The following is a 17,773-nucleotide window of genomic DNA, read 5'->3' on the forward strand; positions in this document are numbered from 1 at the left end:
CTGTTCAGTGGCATGTTAAGGAGAAAAAGCAATTTCGAGATTTTCAAGATTCAATCACTGCTTATCACTACTGCATATTAAAAATGTCAACATACTGTTCATTTAATATAATGTAATAATCCCAATCAGGGTTTCCCAGTTGTAAATGTTTAAAAATTATTATCCACTTACAATAAATTCTAGAAACACTCCAGATAAAGCAGTTCCTTTTAAACACATGTAGAAGATTAACAGTTTATTGCTTTAACTATTCCAGTATCTAGTTTTAGCTTTTTAATCCAGATCCAAGGTATCAAGCATATGTCTGATTTAGAATCCGGGGATTTATTAGAGACTGGAGGCACGTGCAGAGGCAGCTCCCCTTCTTTGAGACGACTACTTTGCATTATCAGATCAGACTCAAAGAAGAAGAGGAAGAGGAGGAGCGGACGGCAGAGGAGGCACAAAGGTCAGCATCTTGCTCAGAGAAGTTAGGCGATTACAGACGAAGGTGTGGGACAGACCAAGATCAGACATTTGGCCATCGTTTAAACTATATTAGTAAATTAATGATAGTACATAATTGTGAAGCTGCTCTTCACGAGGGTAACATGACAAAGCAGGTGAGCGGTTCGCCTTTCCTGAAGCCCTTCTTCCTGAAGACACCGGTCAGAGTGGTCACCCCTCGGCAGCAGAGACGACACACGCTCCCCGCCAGCGAGTTCAGAAATCTCACTCCACAGGATGCAATCAGCGTGTTCGAAATAGAAAAAGAAGGTAAGTCTGTGCTTTTAATATTCGTAAACAGAATGCTTGCAAATATGGCCAAAAAAGGTCATTTTTTTAGATTATGTATTTGTAAAACATGCTGGAATTGTCTAATTTCAACACTGTGGGGAAAAACTAGATGTGTGTCAGCAGATTAAACATGAGAGAACGTCATATTTTCTATCCTTTCATCTTAATTGCCTCCTTGATGATAATAATCAGTGTCTGAAATGCCTCGCAGCATTTGTGTCCGTCTCTGGCGAGTGCCCACTCACGCTGGACGAGGTGCTTAATTTTCTGGGTCAGTGCCCTGAGCTGTCTCTGGGTTGGTTTGAGGAGGGACAGTTGGTAGCCTTCATCATTGGCTCCGGCTGGCACAAGGAAAGGCTTTCACAGGTATTAAAAAAATAACAAAAAAAAAAACATTTCTATACAAAAAATATTTATTTTTGCAACTCATCAATGATGGAAATCTAATCTTTCTAATCCAGGAGGCCATGACCCAACACGTTCCAGACACGCCTACAGTGCACATCCACGTGCTGTCGGTGCACCGTCACTGTCGACAGCAAGGCAAGGGATCCATCCTGCTGTGGCGCTACCTGCAGTACCTGCGGTGCATGCCGGGCCTCCGCAGAGCGTTGCTCATCTGCGAGGACTTCCTGGTGCCCTTCTACCTAAAGGCCGGCTTCAAGGAGAAAGGGCCCTCAGAAATCTCCGTGTCCAACATGCAGTTCCAGGAGATGGAGTACATGCTGAACGGGCAGGTGTACGCACGACGGAACAGCGGCTGCTAGTTGGCTGCGTTCACTGGACTCAATGTAACAAACCCCGTGCACTATTGGACTGGACTCCACACCTAACCCAACGAGAAAGAATTGAGGTTTGCGTGGACAGAGTGGACTGACAGTGGATTCAGATGGCAAATTGTTGCTTTTTACCGATAAACATCATATTCTTCGTCATGAGTAGCACATCAGCTTTTATCTCAATTTATCACACTGTAGTTTGTGGCGAGTGAGGAGGCCTTTGTTAGAAACACACCTAAAAACTGATTAAATTACAACACAATCTTTAGAAACGTTGTGTTTCATTGTTTGATTTTAATAAACTACACAACATCCAGCAGGCGTTAAGAAAAAGTAGCACACATTTTTTATTAATTAAGAGTCATTTTTTGTCTTTTTTCTTTTTACCATTTCAGTTACATGAGGATAGATGGGCGGCTAAAACGCCGCCATGTTCAAAACAATAATCACTTCTCGAGAAGCAATAAACAAAAGGAAACATTCGAGTGCTCAGCATAATGTAACAAAAAATATGGCAGTAGTTGGTACATTTATCAACAAGGCACCAAAGGTATATATATTTTTTGTCCCTGCTTCTGGTTCTGAGGTTGCCTGAATAATTGTGGCGAATGTTGAATATGATCCTTCAGCCTGTACCAGCGCCTTGGCTTCTCCAATTACTTCCTCTCAAGTAAAGGGAAACCAGGTGCTTTGATGGGTTTTTGAAGTGCCTTAGCTTTGTTTCACTGGACAATAAAAGCACTGACAATGATTGTGAATGGGAACGTAAAGGAAATCCATATGATGAAGAGTATAGGTATTCATAATGACAGAGTAAAAGAACACAACAATAATCTTTTAGTTCACAGAGAAAGAGGAAATGTTCCCCTCCCTCTCGATCAGTCCACAACGATTGACCTGATGCCTTCATGCTTCGTTGCTCGCACTTCAATGAAGGTGGGCGTTGAGGTCGTACTTCTCGCAGAATTTGTCCGTGAAGGGGATGCAGGTGATCAGTTCGCACCAGTCGCACTTGATGGGGTAGACGTAGAAGAGCACCACGAGGCCAGAAAACAGACCGACAAACACCAGCAGGAAGACGATGATCTGGCAGCGTTTGCGGTACAGGTCCATGCGGCCAAAGCTGATGTAGGGCAGGAAGGCGAAGGACAGGAAGAAGCCGGAGATGAAGCCACAGATGTGGGCGAAGTTGTCGATCCAGGGCAGTAGCCCGAAGGCAAAGAGGAAGAGCACCACGCACAGCAGCTTGATGAAGGCCCTCCACGGCTGGGCCAGGATCTGCCAGCTCTGGAAGAGCTCCACAAACAGGCAGGCCAGGATCCCAAACTGAGAGCCAGCGGGACCCACCTGAGACAAGGCGAGAGAAGAATTAGAAAACACAAGATGAACAACAAACTACAAACTAGAAGCTTTGCTACCTCTGCTCTATAGGGTAAGAAGATAGCCGAGGCCAGGTTCCCGGTGATCCCACTGAGGATGTAAATGATTGAGATGCGCAGCCAGCCAGCCAGTTTCTCCAGGTCTCTCAGGATGGTCATCTGGAAAGCCACCGACACCATGCAATGGAGGATTCTGGGAGGACAGACGCAGACAAAAGTAAAGCGCGTGAGGGATGGAAATTCCACAAAGCCGCACGTGTTGAGAAGATAATCCTTTAGCGCTAGAAGAAGTGCTGCTGCAAAAATCACTCTCCATCTCAGGGAAGCTTAATGAGTTCACGCAGCGAGGCCACTTTGTTAATTATCCAGGAGAGAAATAACAGAAGATGCTAAGCTTCTTAACTGTGGGGTGTCTGTAAGTGGGAGGTCTTTGCTCTGCCTGACTGACAGCTTTAGACTGCAGCTAGCACGATAATGCCAAAACAGAATACTATTGCGAGCGAGCAGTTGGATCAAACCACATATTTTTGGCATATGGCAAACAGATGGAGTGTAACATATAAACAGAGGAATCTCAACAACAGCCGTTTTAGTTTACAACAAGTTTCCTTCCCTTATGTTGTTCCCTTCAGTTCAGAAACCAGATCTATTATACTGAAAGATTATTTATTTAGGGTATCAGTTCTTCTAGCACAAGTATTCATATGGTTCGAACTTCGCCAAATGTCACATTTCAACCACAAACTGTAATGACTTTTATTGGAAATTTTATTGTCAACTGATTTTCTTTCCAATTCACAGACGAGCACTACTTGGTACTGGTCTGTCACTTAGTCGAAAGCTGTTCTGGGAAGGCCTCAGAGGTTCGTTAGATAACAACAGTGAATAAACGGCATCATGAAGACTGAGGAAAAAAGCTCAGGGGAAACATGCCAGTCATCAGCTGTACATTAAAAAAATATGGCAGAGTGGCAAAAAGTAAGCTATTGTTTTAGTAAAAAACACAATAAGAAATCATGTTGGGAAGAAATTGTTTGGTTCAAATAAGACCAAAATCTAACTTTATGCAAAAAGGAAACCTAGCATCAAACCTGGAATGATGGCGGCAGTATTATGCTGCGGGAATGCTTTTACTCAGCAGGGACACATGATACTTGATTAAGCTAAATGCAGAAAAATCCTGGAAGAAAATCAGTTAGAGCTTTTGTTTTTCGTAAAACATTTTGAAAACCATCACAATTACGTCATGCTTTGTGTGGATCAACCAGAAAAATTCAGTTAATACATTTAAATAGTTTACAGTTATAACATGTAAAAAAAAATTCATGGAGTATGGGTGATTATACAAGCAACGGTATGGAAGAAACTAGTACATCCACTAATAATCTCTCCTGCCTTTTGATATGGCTATGCCTTGTTTATGCTCCACCTAAGGAAAGAGACAGAGTCAATTTCCTCGTGCAGAATATGAAATCAGATTATCATCTTTTAATAAAATTCCTCCTCACCACATGTGTGAACAAATGTTATACAACAGGTAGAAGCAGATATTCTGTTGTGATTTTAATTTAACTAAACTGCGACGGCTTACGCCTGAGTTGAGCTCCTTGAACACATTACGTGCATTAATATCCTTCATGTGGGTGCAAACTATTTTAATTTGTTTTTGTCTTTAATACACTGCCAGAGCAACACTTTCACTTTAACAAAGATAGGAAAGACATTCTATTATATTCTGCACATTTTACAATTATTTTAATCTTTGATACCCCACTGCTACGATCAAACATTAAGAAAAACAACATAAAAGCTTGAAATGTGCCTTTACACAGTCCAGTTAAATCCATTCCCAGGTAATGTTTCACGCCAGGAAAATCCCGGAATATTTTTGAAAGATTGCGCCAACATGTGTGACTCACCCAGCATGCAGGAAAAGAGAAAGCCAGAGCCTATAAAACTGATCTGGAATCTCTGGGTTGAGGAAAGGCAACAATCCACAGACATCATCCATGCAATGCACCTGAAAAAAGGATAGCATGTTCAATAGAATCCCCCAGTGATTAATAAAAAACATGGATTTGAAACATGTGATGTGCACAGCTGCTTACTTGCGAGCAAAGAGTAGCCTCCTCGTGGAAGTAGCCCTTCATGAAGTCACAATATTCCCTGGATGTGATTTCACACCTTGAAGCAAAACCGCAGCGGTCAGTAAGTGAAAAAGTTCCTCTGGTTTGTGTTATTGGTCCGAATGTTTCTCACCTCCCTTTGGTTCCGATGCAGCAGGGTCGGCCTGTGATGGTGCAGTCTATGTGAGGCAGGTTGGTATGGTTCCCTGTGTTGTACCTGGTACAAATCTAACAAAAACAGAACAGAACAACCACTGAGAAATGAGTTGGGTTATTCCAAACTGGACCTCTAGTTAAAATATTTGTTTGATTAGATCTGGTCAAAGATTTAATGGTTTTTCCCTCTCCACTGAATGCATCAAAATGAAAAATTGTTACTTTTATTTTGGTTTGTATACATCTCAAACAGTGTGTCCTTTAATGAACTTTGTTTTGAGTTGAACAAAAAGGAGAAAAAGGTTAGGGAGATTTATTGAAGCAAATTCTTGCAATAATTTCATTTTCTTTTGGATTTGAATCTATGAGACTGCAGCACATTTCATCAAAATATACTTATTACCTTGAGGGTAATAAGAGAAATAAATTTTTAAAAAAAAGCTGTTTAATTGGATGGTGAGAAATAATGTCTCCAATTAATTTGGACAATTTATTTATTTATTTTTTGCAGGATTTCAAATACTTGATTTTTTCCCCCATCAGTAATGTAGCCTCAAATGAATAAAGACAATATATGCAAATAATTAATATTTAATTAATGACAAGCCTGGATTTTATCATGGGCTTACCGGGGCTGCAGCCCGGGGCCTCGGCACTTCAGGGGCCCCAAAAGATGCGTTGTATTTTTGTGAATGAATAAGGTTAGAATGCCTTAATTTTATCACTGGCTAAGAGGATTTTGGCGGTATTGTTGAAAAAATGTCTGATTTGTTCTGGCAAAACTGGATATATATATATATATATATATATATATATATATATATATATATATATATATATATATATATATATATATATATATAACTGTATAATGATGATTAAGTAGGGCCCGCACCTTGGCTCAAGCCCAGGGGCCCACGCCCTCCTAAGTCCGGCCTTGATTAATGATTTGTTTTTACTGTGAATTAAGTGCCACTTTAAAAAGTGAAGGTTTATTGTAATAAGGATCAAAATCACATTGGGATGGAGGCTTCAAATTACTCACAGGCCACTTTGTTATGTCATCGGGCCATTCATGTGGAGACACCGAGGCCGGCTCCAGACATATCCTGCAGTCAAAGAGAAATCGTATACAACAGATGCATAAAATGCTTCATCTACTATAAGCACACGATGTCGCTATGAAACAAGGGCTCATCGAGTTTCCTACCCGGGATCCTGATGACACACTGAGCCATACTGCCTGTCTTTACCATTGAACTGTGGAGTGCTGAATATTGGATTCGGCCACTTCACCCACTCAGCTAGAGTACTCTGCACAGACGCAAACACAGGATCAGAACCGTCCACAGCGTTTCTTAGCAGATGGGTAGGTTTAATGTTTTTAAACGGACCGAGCATTCCTCCTCTGAAGTCTGAACACAGCCAGAGCGATCGTTCCGAACGCAGCACGCGGAGTTGCGTTCAACAGCTTTCTTTTCCCTGATAAGATTGTGCACCTGCTCATCTTGTCGCATGCATGGAGAATATTTGGCCCCTAAATGGATCAGGGATTCCTAAACGTGGATCACATGAAGATAAAAAATAAAACATCCAACACCTGCATGCAGAAATGTGTCAGTTTAACAAAAACATTAGGAAGAAGGAAGGGTTACTTACAGAACCAGGCCCGATCCAGAAGTTCTCCTGCTGTACAAACTTGACATTTTCATAGACTCCTTTGTTTCTTAAAACCTAAATCAAAATTAAACAGAACAGGATCAGCATTGGGGTGAAACTGTGTGAGTAAAAATGCTTATTGAGGTCATGAGCAGGACTCACAGAATCAACAGTTTCATGCTGAGAGAAGCCCACTGGTGCAATACCATATATACATACAGCCAATATAGTGATGAGTAAATGAACAAAGGTGATCCAGTATGTGAAAAAAGGCCTGAAAGAGACACAAAGCATGTGTAAAGACAGGGTGGAGTTTATCCAAAACCGTCACCCACTGAGGGAAGCAGCAAAAAGGTGGGACGGAGGCGCTGCACCTGTGGTCGTCCATATCCTCGATCTGTCTCTTCACGTAGCTGTCAATGCGTTTGCGGTAAGTGCGGTTTGTCAGCTTTCCCACCATGCCCAGCCCATATGGCCTCTTTTCACGAGCAAAAAGCTTCTTGACCGGCACGACGATGCGCTGTCCACGCCGCTGTCCGTGAACGCTCACCACCTCCTGACGCAAGGGCACCTTTGGTGGTCCTGGGGTTCCTTCTTTGGCTTTACGCCATCCTCTTTCCAGAGGCCTGGAGGAGAAGAAATGAGATTATTAAAAAACAGCAAGTGGTATGGGATTAGGGATTAATACAATTAAAGCCTTTATCTGCTTCCTATTCATTGGCAGTTAATTAAAATAACCTATTAAACTACCTTATTAAAACACAATCTATATACAGTTTAAAATAGCAGTTTGTCTAAAAAAAAGGAATGAAGTTGAAAATCTTTATAACATTTTTTACATCCATATACTTGAATGCACTGGGAGCACATTCTGTTATAAAGACAAACCATGAATAAATATTTATCTAATGTGTTATTACTTTCCAGAAAGTAATAAACAATATTAGGCATAACTCAACATCAGTCAGTTCTTCAGTGTTTTCACTTCTCCAGTGACCTATTTTGTTCAGATTTTCACGGTGACGCATTTTAATCAGAACTGCTATTATTTTGAATGTTTCAATTACTCAAAATGAGCAGCATGCGTGTCAGCACATAGCAAGTGATGTCTTTAAGAAGTTATTTTGAACACAGCTGTATTTCATGTTATATGTATTTTTGTTAAAATTGCGGTTCCAACTAGTTCTTACTGAAAACCCCTTGGAGTCAGATCATTTTTACACAAAATTAATCGCTAAAACTGACTATACTAATGACATCTTCACTCACAGCATGAGGTGACTTCTCTCAAGCTCAGTCTTATCCAAGGCACTGCCTGTCAGCTCCATTTCATCCTTCTTGGTGCCGGGCTCTGCCTCTTTGATGGCCATCTCAGATGGAGACTCAAAGACCTCATCTGCATATGTGGACAACTCTTCGTGCATCAGGATGTCCTAAAAACAAACGTTGAGGTGAAAAGCGGCATAGAATTTTAGAAGAAATTATATTTTTAGAATTAGGTCTATATTCAGTGCTGGAAAGAAATTAATTCAAATTATGCTCACTCTAGCAAAGAAGGAGGTGTCCAGTTCATCAGGAAAGTCGACCACGTCTTCCTCCATGAAACTGGCGGGAGTGAAGCTTCGCCTTTGCGCCCGTTTTAGAGTGCTCTCTCTTAACGAACGCCCCTACAAAGATTAAGACACAAAGTTCAACATGCATATTTAGGGGTGCACTGATTTATCGGTGCCGATTTCCTTAATTTTGGGAGATAAGTGATTGGCCAAGTTTTACATGTGAAGCCGATCTTATCCACCGATGTTATCAACCTCGGCAAAGGTATAAAAATCAACCATTGTGCTTTTCTTTTCTCCCGTGAGAGAGGTGTGACTGACAAACCGGCCGACCAGGTCATGTCTGCACATTTACAGTTAATAATAGTCACCCCATTGTTGCCAATTCAGCAACTTTCTTGCTATATTTAGCAACATTTCAGGCAAAAAAATTGTATAGGCCTAAATCAAAATCGGTAAGTTAGGTCTTTTAAAGAATCGGTAATCGGTGATCGGCCAGAAAACTGCAATGGGTGCACCCCTATGTATTTGCAACAAAATCAATACAATAAAAAAAAAGCTGAATTTAGTGGTTTAATTTCATCCTGCTCTGTTTGCTCTTTCACCTTGACCAGTGCAGCTGCAGCCCTGAAGCTCATCTTGGCCACCGATTCCCTCTTGCGCCGCCGAGGTAGCCGGTTGAGACCCGAGCGGGAGCTGGTGAAAGAGCAAAGTGAAGCGGCTCCGGGCGTGATTGGGGTTGGAGGCACGCTGTAGCCATCAACCTCCTCCACCATTCGAAAGGCTCTTCCACGTGCCAATGGGTCCACGATCTGCAAAACCAACCAAAGGTTTGGTTATGGAATATTAAAAAAAGGAGTCTACTTAGTCACATGTTTTTTTTTGTTTGTTTGTTTTTGTAGAAAACAATCGTAAAAAGAAAGAGGTATGATTCAAAATCTTAAATTTATCAGTTAAAAAAAAACGTGGGTTCTTTTTCCAGATGAGACAAAGGAAAAAAAGAAATGGAGACAAACAAATACTTCAAACAAAATGTGCAGGAATGACCAAAAAATAGAAATTATTTAATTACTTTTCAAGCTGCATTCTTTGAAGACAGCAGCTTGAATTCGTTGAGGACTTTATTAATAAAAAAGCAACATATTCTTCAACCTGGTACGAATGTAATTTTGTTTCCTGCATTGTTTTTTACCACCATGAGTTTTTTGTCAATACATGATTAGGATTTAATACTCCGCTGATCCAGTCAGGAATGTGTTATTATCCACATTTTTGTTTTAAATTGTTACATTATTTCAAATGGCAGCTCTCTTGTTGGGTCCATATTTTAAACAGCTTGGAAAGTGCAGTTTTTAAAAAAAATCAGACTCATTTAAATGAACAGAGTTGTGCACGTATTAGTTTTAAAAATGCTAATGATTGAGTGGTTCCAGAATATTCTTCTCTAAAATAGATGGTTTTTATTGAGATATGTTTTACAAAGTCAGAATGTTCATGTGAATAAAATAGTTTTGTGAATTTTTACCACTCTTAGCTGGTTGAAAATCATCTAAGAGTGGTGATTACGTTCAATAAATTGCAGCTGTCAAATATCAAAAAACATGAACTAACAAAAACCTTCGAGTTATAAATTGTAAAAAAGGTAAGAATTGAAAATGAGAACTTTCTGTTGCAATGTGTTGTACATATGAGCAATTTTGACAGATTAAAAATAAAACAGAAAATTGTCATGTTGAAATACAGAATTGCTAAAGCTGTCCTCCACTTTTCATTTAATTAATGAAGCAGATTTTAGAAAAAGCCAAAAAACACCTTTTGCATTCCATGCTGCGAGGACGGCACGTAGAGGGGAGGTGGGGTCTCAGTGCTGGTCAAGGAGATGTTGTCCTGGCTCGGCAGGTCCATCTCCCGGATCACCTGCGGTTTTAGCTTCCCATAGCGGAGGCTGCAGTGCCGAAGACTTTTCCTCTGCCATTTCTGTGTGGCGTCGCCGTCTTTACTAACTCCAAACCAGTCTGCTGTTCCCCTAACCCCAGAAAGCAGAAGCTTTTCAGGTGAGATCTTCAAACTCACGTCAGAGACATTCAGAGCAAATTGCTGATGATCCTCGTAGGAGGCTTGCACATGTGGAAGTGAGTCAGGAGAGCATGCAACACCCTAGGAAAATAACACTTCCCAGAGTGTAGAAAAGGTGCACTGGATAGTACAAGTAGTGGGCAGAGTAGAGGGAACAAGTCTAGGCATGTTGCTTGTACAGTTACACACACTCTCTCACCCCCGCGCATATGGATAACAAAAAAAGTGATTAAATACCGACACACCTATGCTTAAATGCCACCAATCCAATTAGAGTTTAAACCTAATATCGGAGTGCATTTTTCCATTATGGACATTCACACATTAAAATTAGACACACACATTCAGTCTGTTGCTGCAGAGGCCTAATAAGCACCAGAACAAACAAAGTTACTGCTCCCCGAGGCCAGGAAGTGGAAGTTAAAACATTCTTCAAAGGAAAGCAGGGCAGAGCTAGCCATCCCTCTTCAATGATTACAAGCTGCACAGTAAATGTTACGTCACTCAAGCTTTTATCTATTGTTTAACCCTCAGTTCTAGGAGAACAACAGTCGAAAAGCGTCTTTTCTTTGCGAATGATAAGGCTTGGCAACGAAAACGTCTTATCTAACAGAGAAACTCTGAAGGGCCCATTATGAGTTGGCACCCCAATTATCAAGCTCTGGTTCATCAACAACCATCATTACAAAGCTAAAACAGAGTGGATTCTTCTGAAGCATATCTGTAGGGAAATCAGGGACCATTCCAACTACCGGCACGAGTCATTACTGTGGCTCCTGGAAGAGGAAGAGGAACAGCTTTTGGTTTCACTATGTGACTCATTCAAAAAACAAAAAAAACCTGACTAAGAGGGAGCTCTGACTGACTGAAAGAAAAACAATTCCATCTTGTGATGTAGATTTTCTACAAAGAGGGCATGCAACATCTCATGACTTAAAAAAAACAAAAGAAATAGTCCGCCTTCTCATTTACCCATCGTCAGCACACAGATTCATCCTAGTGAAGCCTGCGTGAGGCCGTTCTCGTCGTACCTGAGCAGAGTTCTGGAGAGAGAGTGGTGTTTCCTGACGCTGTGGCGTGCAGCCCGCTGCCCCTTAACGGGGACAGTGTTAATCCGCTCAAAGTGCACTCTCCTGCTGCTGTGACCAGCCAGGACAGGGCGGGAAGGTGACGGCAAGATGGCAGGAGGGGACAGAGGAAAGGTGGAGAGAAGATAAAAGTGACAAAGGAAAAAAACAAACAAACAAACAAATGCACCTTGGGAGTGCTATAGCCCATCTTCATGCAAAGAGAGCAAAGCAAGAAGTGCGGTCAAGATGTTTATTGCTTAGGTTTGCAGTATTAGTGAGATATTATAAGTCAGATTGCATTAAGATGTTAATCACCAAGTGTTTGGAAAATTAGAAAAAAGAGAAAGTAGAAACACTGCAAAAGTTATGAAAATTTGCTGTATTACAAGTCTACAGGGCAAAAGGGAAATAATACCTCTACTGTATCTTATAATAAATATTTGCTCATAAATATTGCATTTGATAATGATATAAAGCAAAAACATACTCTGGAGTCTAATACTCTGCACGACATCCATGCAAAATTTTGTAATATTAAGGCAAAGATATTGTTTTTTGTATTCATACCAATGAGGTATGATAAAATATATCTAGATCCATCTTATCGCCTTCTCCTACCTCTTTATGGTCTGAGTAATGGATGACTGGCGTTGTAATACTGGCCGCCGGGTGTCAAAGATGTCGCGCGGCGGAGACTGGAGGTGAGAAGTCTCCACCGGCATGCTGATACTGCGAAGGAACCCCTGCCGCCTCACCGGCTACACAAGGAAAAGATACATCATAGAAGCGCAAACACAAATCATGCCGTACAGCAAATGACAAGTGTGATAAATACTGAGAGAGGCATTTAGCGACTGGAAAAGAGAGAGACAGAGAGAGAGAGGGAGAACCTGAACAAAAGTCGGAGGCTCGTCTAGTGACATCTGAGCCGTGGGAATGTCCAGTCGGAGCCAGGGAGGTTTCTTCCTTTGCAGACTGCTGGTGCTTTCCCGCCGTGGTTCAGCCATGCTTGCTATCCCGCTCCAGACCTGCCAGCTATTGGGATTTAAAAAAAAGAAAAAAAGACAGATGGAAAGGTGAGTAAAAACACTAAATTCACAGTGAAATGTTACCATTAAAATATAGGATCCTAGCAGAATGCTCTATTTTAATAATCACATTTTTCCTCTGACCGGTGAGCAAACTGATATCCTATAGTTGATTGCTGCTTCCTCAAAACCTAATAGAGAAGTACAAAAATAATATTATTATTATGTTTTTGTTGTTGTTGAAGGAGAAGGAAACTTGCAGCCTTAAATATAATCCTTTAATTCTCACTTCACATCAATCTTAATCCCTTTTAGTGGTTTAAAGCATATCAGCACACATCTATCAGAGCCTAATGACTGTGTACGCATTCTCATGATGAGGCCCAAAGACCAGAAGGCGCGCAACAAACGTCAGCATCAGGCCGTCTGCTAGCGGCTGCAGCTTTGTAATTTTACCACCCCACCATCTAGCCTCACCTCTCCCTGTCATTTCCTGCATTCGCATTTTTCTCATTCTGATCTGGTTTGCATTCCTGCTAAAACATCCTTTTTTTCTATTTGTTGCAAATGCCTAAAATCGCAGTTACGTAGCTGAAACCAAATGAATGTGAAAATCCTAAATGATTATTAATTACTGGGACACTGACAGAGCCATGGTAACAGTGTTTTTCACTCCCTACACCAGATCACCCTCTTACTTGCATTGTTACTCTTTGGAAAAAGAAGAAGAAAAAAACCCCCACTTCCATGGCATTTTGAAACAACATCTGTTTCAGATTGGCATTTTACTGCACCACAGGCTTCTGTTTTAGTCCATGTCATGATGGGAAATGTTGTCTGTGACTCTCAGCAGCGGCGGAAGGAAAACCTCACACAGGTCAGCAGGGGTCAAAACCAGCATGTGAAAGTAAACCGCGGTCCGAGTAATTGCAACCAAAATTCAATTTCAAGCTTATAGAACAAAAATAACTGTACAAAGTCTATTATTACAATATTCCGGCAGACAAAAAGTTCTAAATGCAACAAAGTCATTAAAAGAACAAAGCAAAGATTAAGCTATTCTGCAAATTAATCTTTTTCTGGTGTCACTGGAATGCTTAACCTCGCGCAGGTATTAGAATTTTATCCTAAATGATGAATGACCCTCAGTGGCTTTGCGCTCTGTTCTGCTAATCTGGTATCTTTCTCCAAAAGCTGACTGAAGAAAAGTGGAAAACTACCACCAGGGTTAGGAAAGCGGTCTGGTGAATAGGGAAAACAACCATCAAGCAGTTTAATTTAAGGATTATTTAATTAAATACAATGAAGATCTGACAGAAGAAGAGGCTCAACCTGCTATGTTTAAGACAGAATTTGATTGTTGATCCGGGAGCAGAAATGGGCACTAATTTCGTCTTCCAGTAGTATAATCTCACTTAGTTATGGCACATACCAGACCAGCAGTCACACTAATCCACTGTTCTCGGCATGAAAGACTTCACAAAGTGCATAAATAAAACGAAGGACTCAATTTTGTGACGCAAGTGAATTGGGCACTGTGTTCCAAATGTTCGGCCATGACCTCACGAAACAAGCCTGGCTTTTTGTGCTTTAATTATTGTTGTACTTTAGATTATGTTTCCTCTGGTTTGACTGAAAATATTCTATCATTGTGGTAATTATTTTTGGCAATAGCAGTGGATGATGTGGCGGCAATGCACCTTCCTACAGGATACACATTTGGTACCGCTTACATGCATTTTTTCCCCTCTTTAGCAAATTATCCAGAAACCCATACAGTGTTCTCACATGTGGCTCAGGGGCAAGTAGATGCATCTGAAGAATGAACGCTCATACTTTGGGCACACACGCTGCAATTAGCAGTTAAATTTTTTGCAAGGGTTTGCAGAGACCCGACTACTTAATCAGCTAGTATTAGTTTGTTATAAATATGCAAAAAGCAAAACACAAAAGAAAAATTGGCATTTAAAAAGTGATAGATTTAGTGGGGATTTATTCTCCATTTTTTATTAAGAACAAGTACATAAATCAAAAATAACATAAATAAGTATTATAGATGTACCAGTATTAGACCTGTATTAGTCAACATTGTTTGCAGCAGTCAATCAAAGCAATTACATCATGTCACACATTTTTTTTCTGTGAACTTATTTAACTAAAGGTTATCATACCGTGAAAATCTCATACCAGCAGAGTCTATCGCTAAATGCCACAAGATGAAGAATGTAGAAAAAAAAAAATCCAGTAAATGTGTGAATCCAGTAAAGATGCATCAAACACTTTATCTTTAAAATCCATCAGGGTACCAACATTAGGGAAATGCAAATATGATACCATTATCTGAGCCTCAACAGACTTGCTGTTAGGACAACAGCCCCCATCTTGCTCCAGGCAAATTTAACTGGAATTTAATTACTTATGCCATTGGTATAAACAACAGGACCCCTGATGTGAAGCAGGTCAGAGGGAGCATCTCTACTTGAAGGTTAGAGAAATAAACAGGCTGGGAATTAATTTACAAGCAAGCCAGTTGTCTTGGTCTCCATCCGTTTGCAGATGATGGTGTGTTCATGACATTTTTTTTCCCATCCAGAGAATGAAGGAACCTAAAAGAACTGCTTTAACCCTTTTTCATCCAACTCTTGCATCTCCTATATTGTGCATACTTAAACATTTAGAGGTAATGACACTATGAAGGTTACTTGGCTTTTTCTGCAATCTTACACGCTACATATCCGACACTAAATACAAAAAGTAAGAAGCCAGCTGAAAAATCTTGACAGCACAAAAAGCCTCTAAGTTGCTCAACATCCACCATATAAGTTGCAGCACTGTTTTCATACAGAAGCAAAAAAATAAAATAAAATAACTGGAAAAAGATATTATGAAACATGCCAGAAAACCTAGTTGCTGAAACATTACTATAAACAAGCAGCTATTGTTTTGTTCTTCCAGAAGTCTGCTGACCACTAGGAACATTTGGTCACAGCCCAAGGTAAACCCTCCAACATTCTCCAAGTAGTAAAGCCAAAAGCCTTGGAAGTCTGTCTCTGTCTTTTTCTCTCGTCATCTTCCAAAGTCAACATGGCCGTAAAACTGGCATTGGCCTGCAGCTCGTGTCTGAGGAGGAGTTTAGCTGGAACAGTTGGCGTAGACATTGCTTAAATGTGAGCGTGGCTAAGAGAGCTGTCCTTGCTTTTTTTTTTTTTTGTCCTGTTAAAAATTAAAAATGGAAGCCGGGAGAAGGATGAATTCAAGGCTGCTCTCCGTCTGAGAAAAATCTGATATTACAGTCAGGAAGTCCTTCAGCAGCATATATCCTTGGGGGGGGAAAGGCACAACTCAATTGTTGGCAAATATCCAGGCTGAAGGATTAGCTCTTCCCGGATGGAGAATGTTATCTAGCTGTAAGTTTGAAAAATGAGGAGCGCATAATATTTAATCTGTTTAATTTGTTCATTTCTTAATTTCAGATGCCTCATAGTGCCCCACATTGTTTACATTCCCAGAGCTGATTGGAGACTCACATTCTTGTGACCACCATGACTTAATCAAAAAGAATTGTTTTGACTTCAAGATTCACATCTAACAGAAGGAAAACACCCACATCCACAACTTAGCACAGAGCTTGGAAAGACCAACTTCCTGCACTTTGTAAAAAACCAGGACCTCCCACTCAATCACAAGACCATGGACTGCTCAGTGTGCAAGACTTTTCATTCTGGGGTGATTCAGTGCTTCTCCAGAACCCACATTAACCAGCAGAGGACAAGCAAGCAAACTAAACACAGAGGACATGCTGACATCTTTGCAGATGTGGGGACACCCAGCAGGCCGTAATGAACAGAGCTGACAGGCATAACCAGCGCTCTCCGTTTATTACACAACATGCCAGTATAGTTTTCCATGACTTTACTTCACATGAATGCCCTGTAAATGCTTTCTAGTTCTGAAATACATGGGAAAACAATAGAGGATCGAGCCTCGTCCATATAAGACATTTAAGGCAGCAAACATTTTTCATGAATTCTTATCTGAGTAAGTCGTGAAAAATATTTTTACATTCTTTACATCTTCTCCACCCAAGGACATAATGATCTCAGGCTTTGTGCGTGCCATACCCACATTCCATAAAATCTCTGGCAATTCTAAGCTAAAATGGCAGCAGTAGTTGCCTTGAAACCACATGCAGCCTAACCACTACGGACAGGAGCTGACTGGTTTCCAGCCACTGTGTGCTGTGTGTTTCACCACAGGAGGCAGTCACACTTTGGGTGGCTCAGAGAGCTGCATCTCTGCCGCTGACAGAGCCAGCAGTCATTAAAAAAATATCAGTAAGAAAGGAGGGCCAATCTAGTGTAACAATACAGTATGGACAATCTTGCTAATGATAATACCTCATTTTTGACAGCTGCCCAGCTTTCTGACCTTTAGTTCCTTCTTTCATTTCTTTTTTTTCCTGTTTCTGCTGCTACTTTTTCCGTTTCCTTGTCCACTTCACAGCAACTTTTTCATTTGTGCCCTTCTGTGACCTGTTAAAAATCACGCTCTCGGTGTACGGGACACCAGTTCAGTGCAAAAGGACACACAAGGGCAAGACTAATGATTGATTTAGACATGAAACTAAGTGGCACAGACAGGGTCACTCCACGTTTTTCTAGCACATACCATCCATTCTGTTTTACATAAGAAAACATTTCTGCTAAAAGTTTTACTTTCACATGGTGAACGAAAATTTTACATTTTTAATTACAAAGGCATTGCTACATGTGTCGTTTTTACTTCCATCTGAGGCTCACCTGCACAGTATTGCAGAAATCTTTAGTTTCAGAGAGCACATCATGTTGTTACTCTCCAGTTTGGGAACATCAAGGAAAATGTCTTATTCGAATGAGGATAATAGGACTGCAACAAGAAGTAATATTACTATGGAATGTTGCAAACACCAGAACCAGCTGAAAAACCGCTGATTTGAAAGCAGAATAACAACGATGATATAAAAATAAATAAATAAAACTTGTTGCCATTTCATTTCTAGATACATAAACAGAAATTTGCAAGACACTTCATAGAGATGCAGGAAGAAATCACCTCGTTACCAGAATCGGCCCATTTTCAAAATTGCACTGCCAATTGCTTATTGAGAAAAGTTCATTAAGGCTGCAAGAGT

The 17,773-nt window shown here is 40.6% G+C and overlaps 2 protein-coding genes across 4 annotated transcripts in view; one reads left to right on the forward strand and one right to left on the reverse strand.

The window, feature by feature from the left end:
- The first annotated feature begins 294 nt into the window (after window positions 1–294).
- On the forward strand, window positions 295–2,013 carry aanat2 (arylalkylamine N-acetyltransferase 2). Its single transcript, XM_032586854.1, has 3 exons — window positions 295–756; window positions 989–1,143; window positions 1,239–2,013. The coding sequence occupies exons 1-3, from the start codon at window positions 549–551 to the stop codon at window positions 1,542–1,544; spliced, it is 669 nt and encodes a 222-aa protein (XP_032442745.1). The 5' UTR covers window positions 295–548; the 3' UTR covers window positions 1,545–2,013.
- Window positions 1,880–17,773, reverse strand: part of rhbdf1a (rhomboid 5 homolog 1a (Drosophila)) — a 31,155-nt gene continuing 15,261 nt past the window's right edge. The window contains exons 2-19 of one of the 3 annotated variants that reach the window (XM_032586846.1): window positions 12,466–12,610; window positions 12,194–12,333; window positions 11,537–11,641; window positions 10,242–10,455; window positions 9,035–9,241; window positions 8,421–8,543; window positions 8,146–8,309; window positions 7,251–7,502; window positions 7,039–7,150; window positions 6,877–6,951; window positions 6,612–6,773; window positions 6,428–6,531; window positions 6,263–6,326; window positions 5,195–5,289; window positions 5,044–5,119; window positions 4,855–4,955; window positions 2,975–3,128; window positions 1,880–2,903 (exon numbers count right to left, since the gene is read on the reverse strand). In XM_032586846.1, coding sequence (XP_032442737.1) covers window positions 2,484–2,903; window positions 2,975–3,128; window positions 4,855–4,955; window positions 5,044–5,119; window positions 5,195–5,289; window positions 6,263–6,326; window positions 6,428–6,531; window positions 6,612–6,773; window positions 6,877–6,951; window positions 7,039–7,150; window positions 7,251–7,502; window positions 8,146–8,309; window positions 8,421–8,543; window positions 9,035–9,241; window positions 10,242–10,455; window positions 11,537–11,641; window positions 12,194–12,333; window positions 12,466–12,582 — 2,685 coding nt within the window. In that variant the 5' untranslated portion in view covers window positions 12,583–12,610 and the 3' untranslated portion in view covers window positions 1,880–2,483. Of the gene's footprint in view, window positions 2,904–2,974; window positions 3,129–4,854; window positions 4,956–5,043; window positions 5,120–5,194; window positions 5,290–6,262; window positions 6,327–6,427; window positions 6,532–6,611; window positions 6,774–6,876; window positions 6,952–7,038; window positions 7,151–7,250; window positions 7,503–8,145; window positions 8,310–8,420; window positions 8,544–9,034; window positions 9,242–10,241; window positions 10,456–11,536; window positions 11,645–12,193; window positions 12,334–12,465; window positions 12,611–17,773 lie in introns of all 3 variants that reach the window. The other 2 variants (XM_032586845.1, XM_032586847.1) reach the window with 2 other exon arrangements.

The sequence above is a fragment of the Xiphophorus hellerii genome, chromosome 16, assembly GCF_003331165.1.
Source record: "Xiphophorus hellerii strain 12219 chromosome 16, Xiphophorus_hellerii-4.1, whole genome shotgun sequence".
Lineage (NCBI taxonomy): Eukaryota > Metazoa > Chordata > Actinopteri > Cyprinodontiformes > Poeciliidae > Xiphophorus > Xiphophorus hellerii.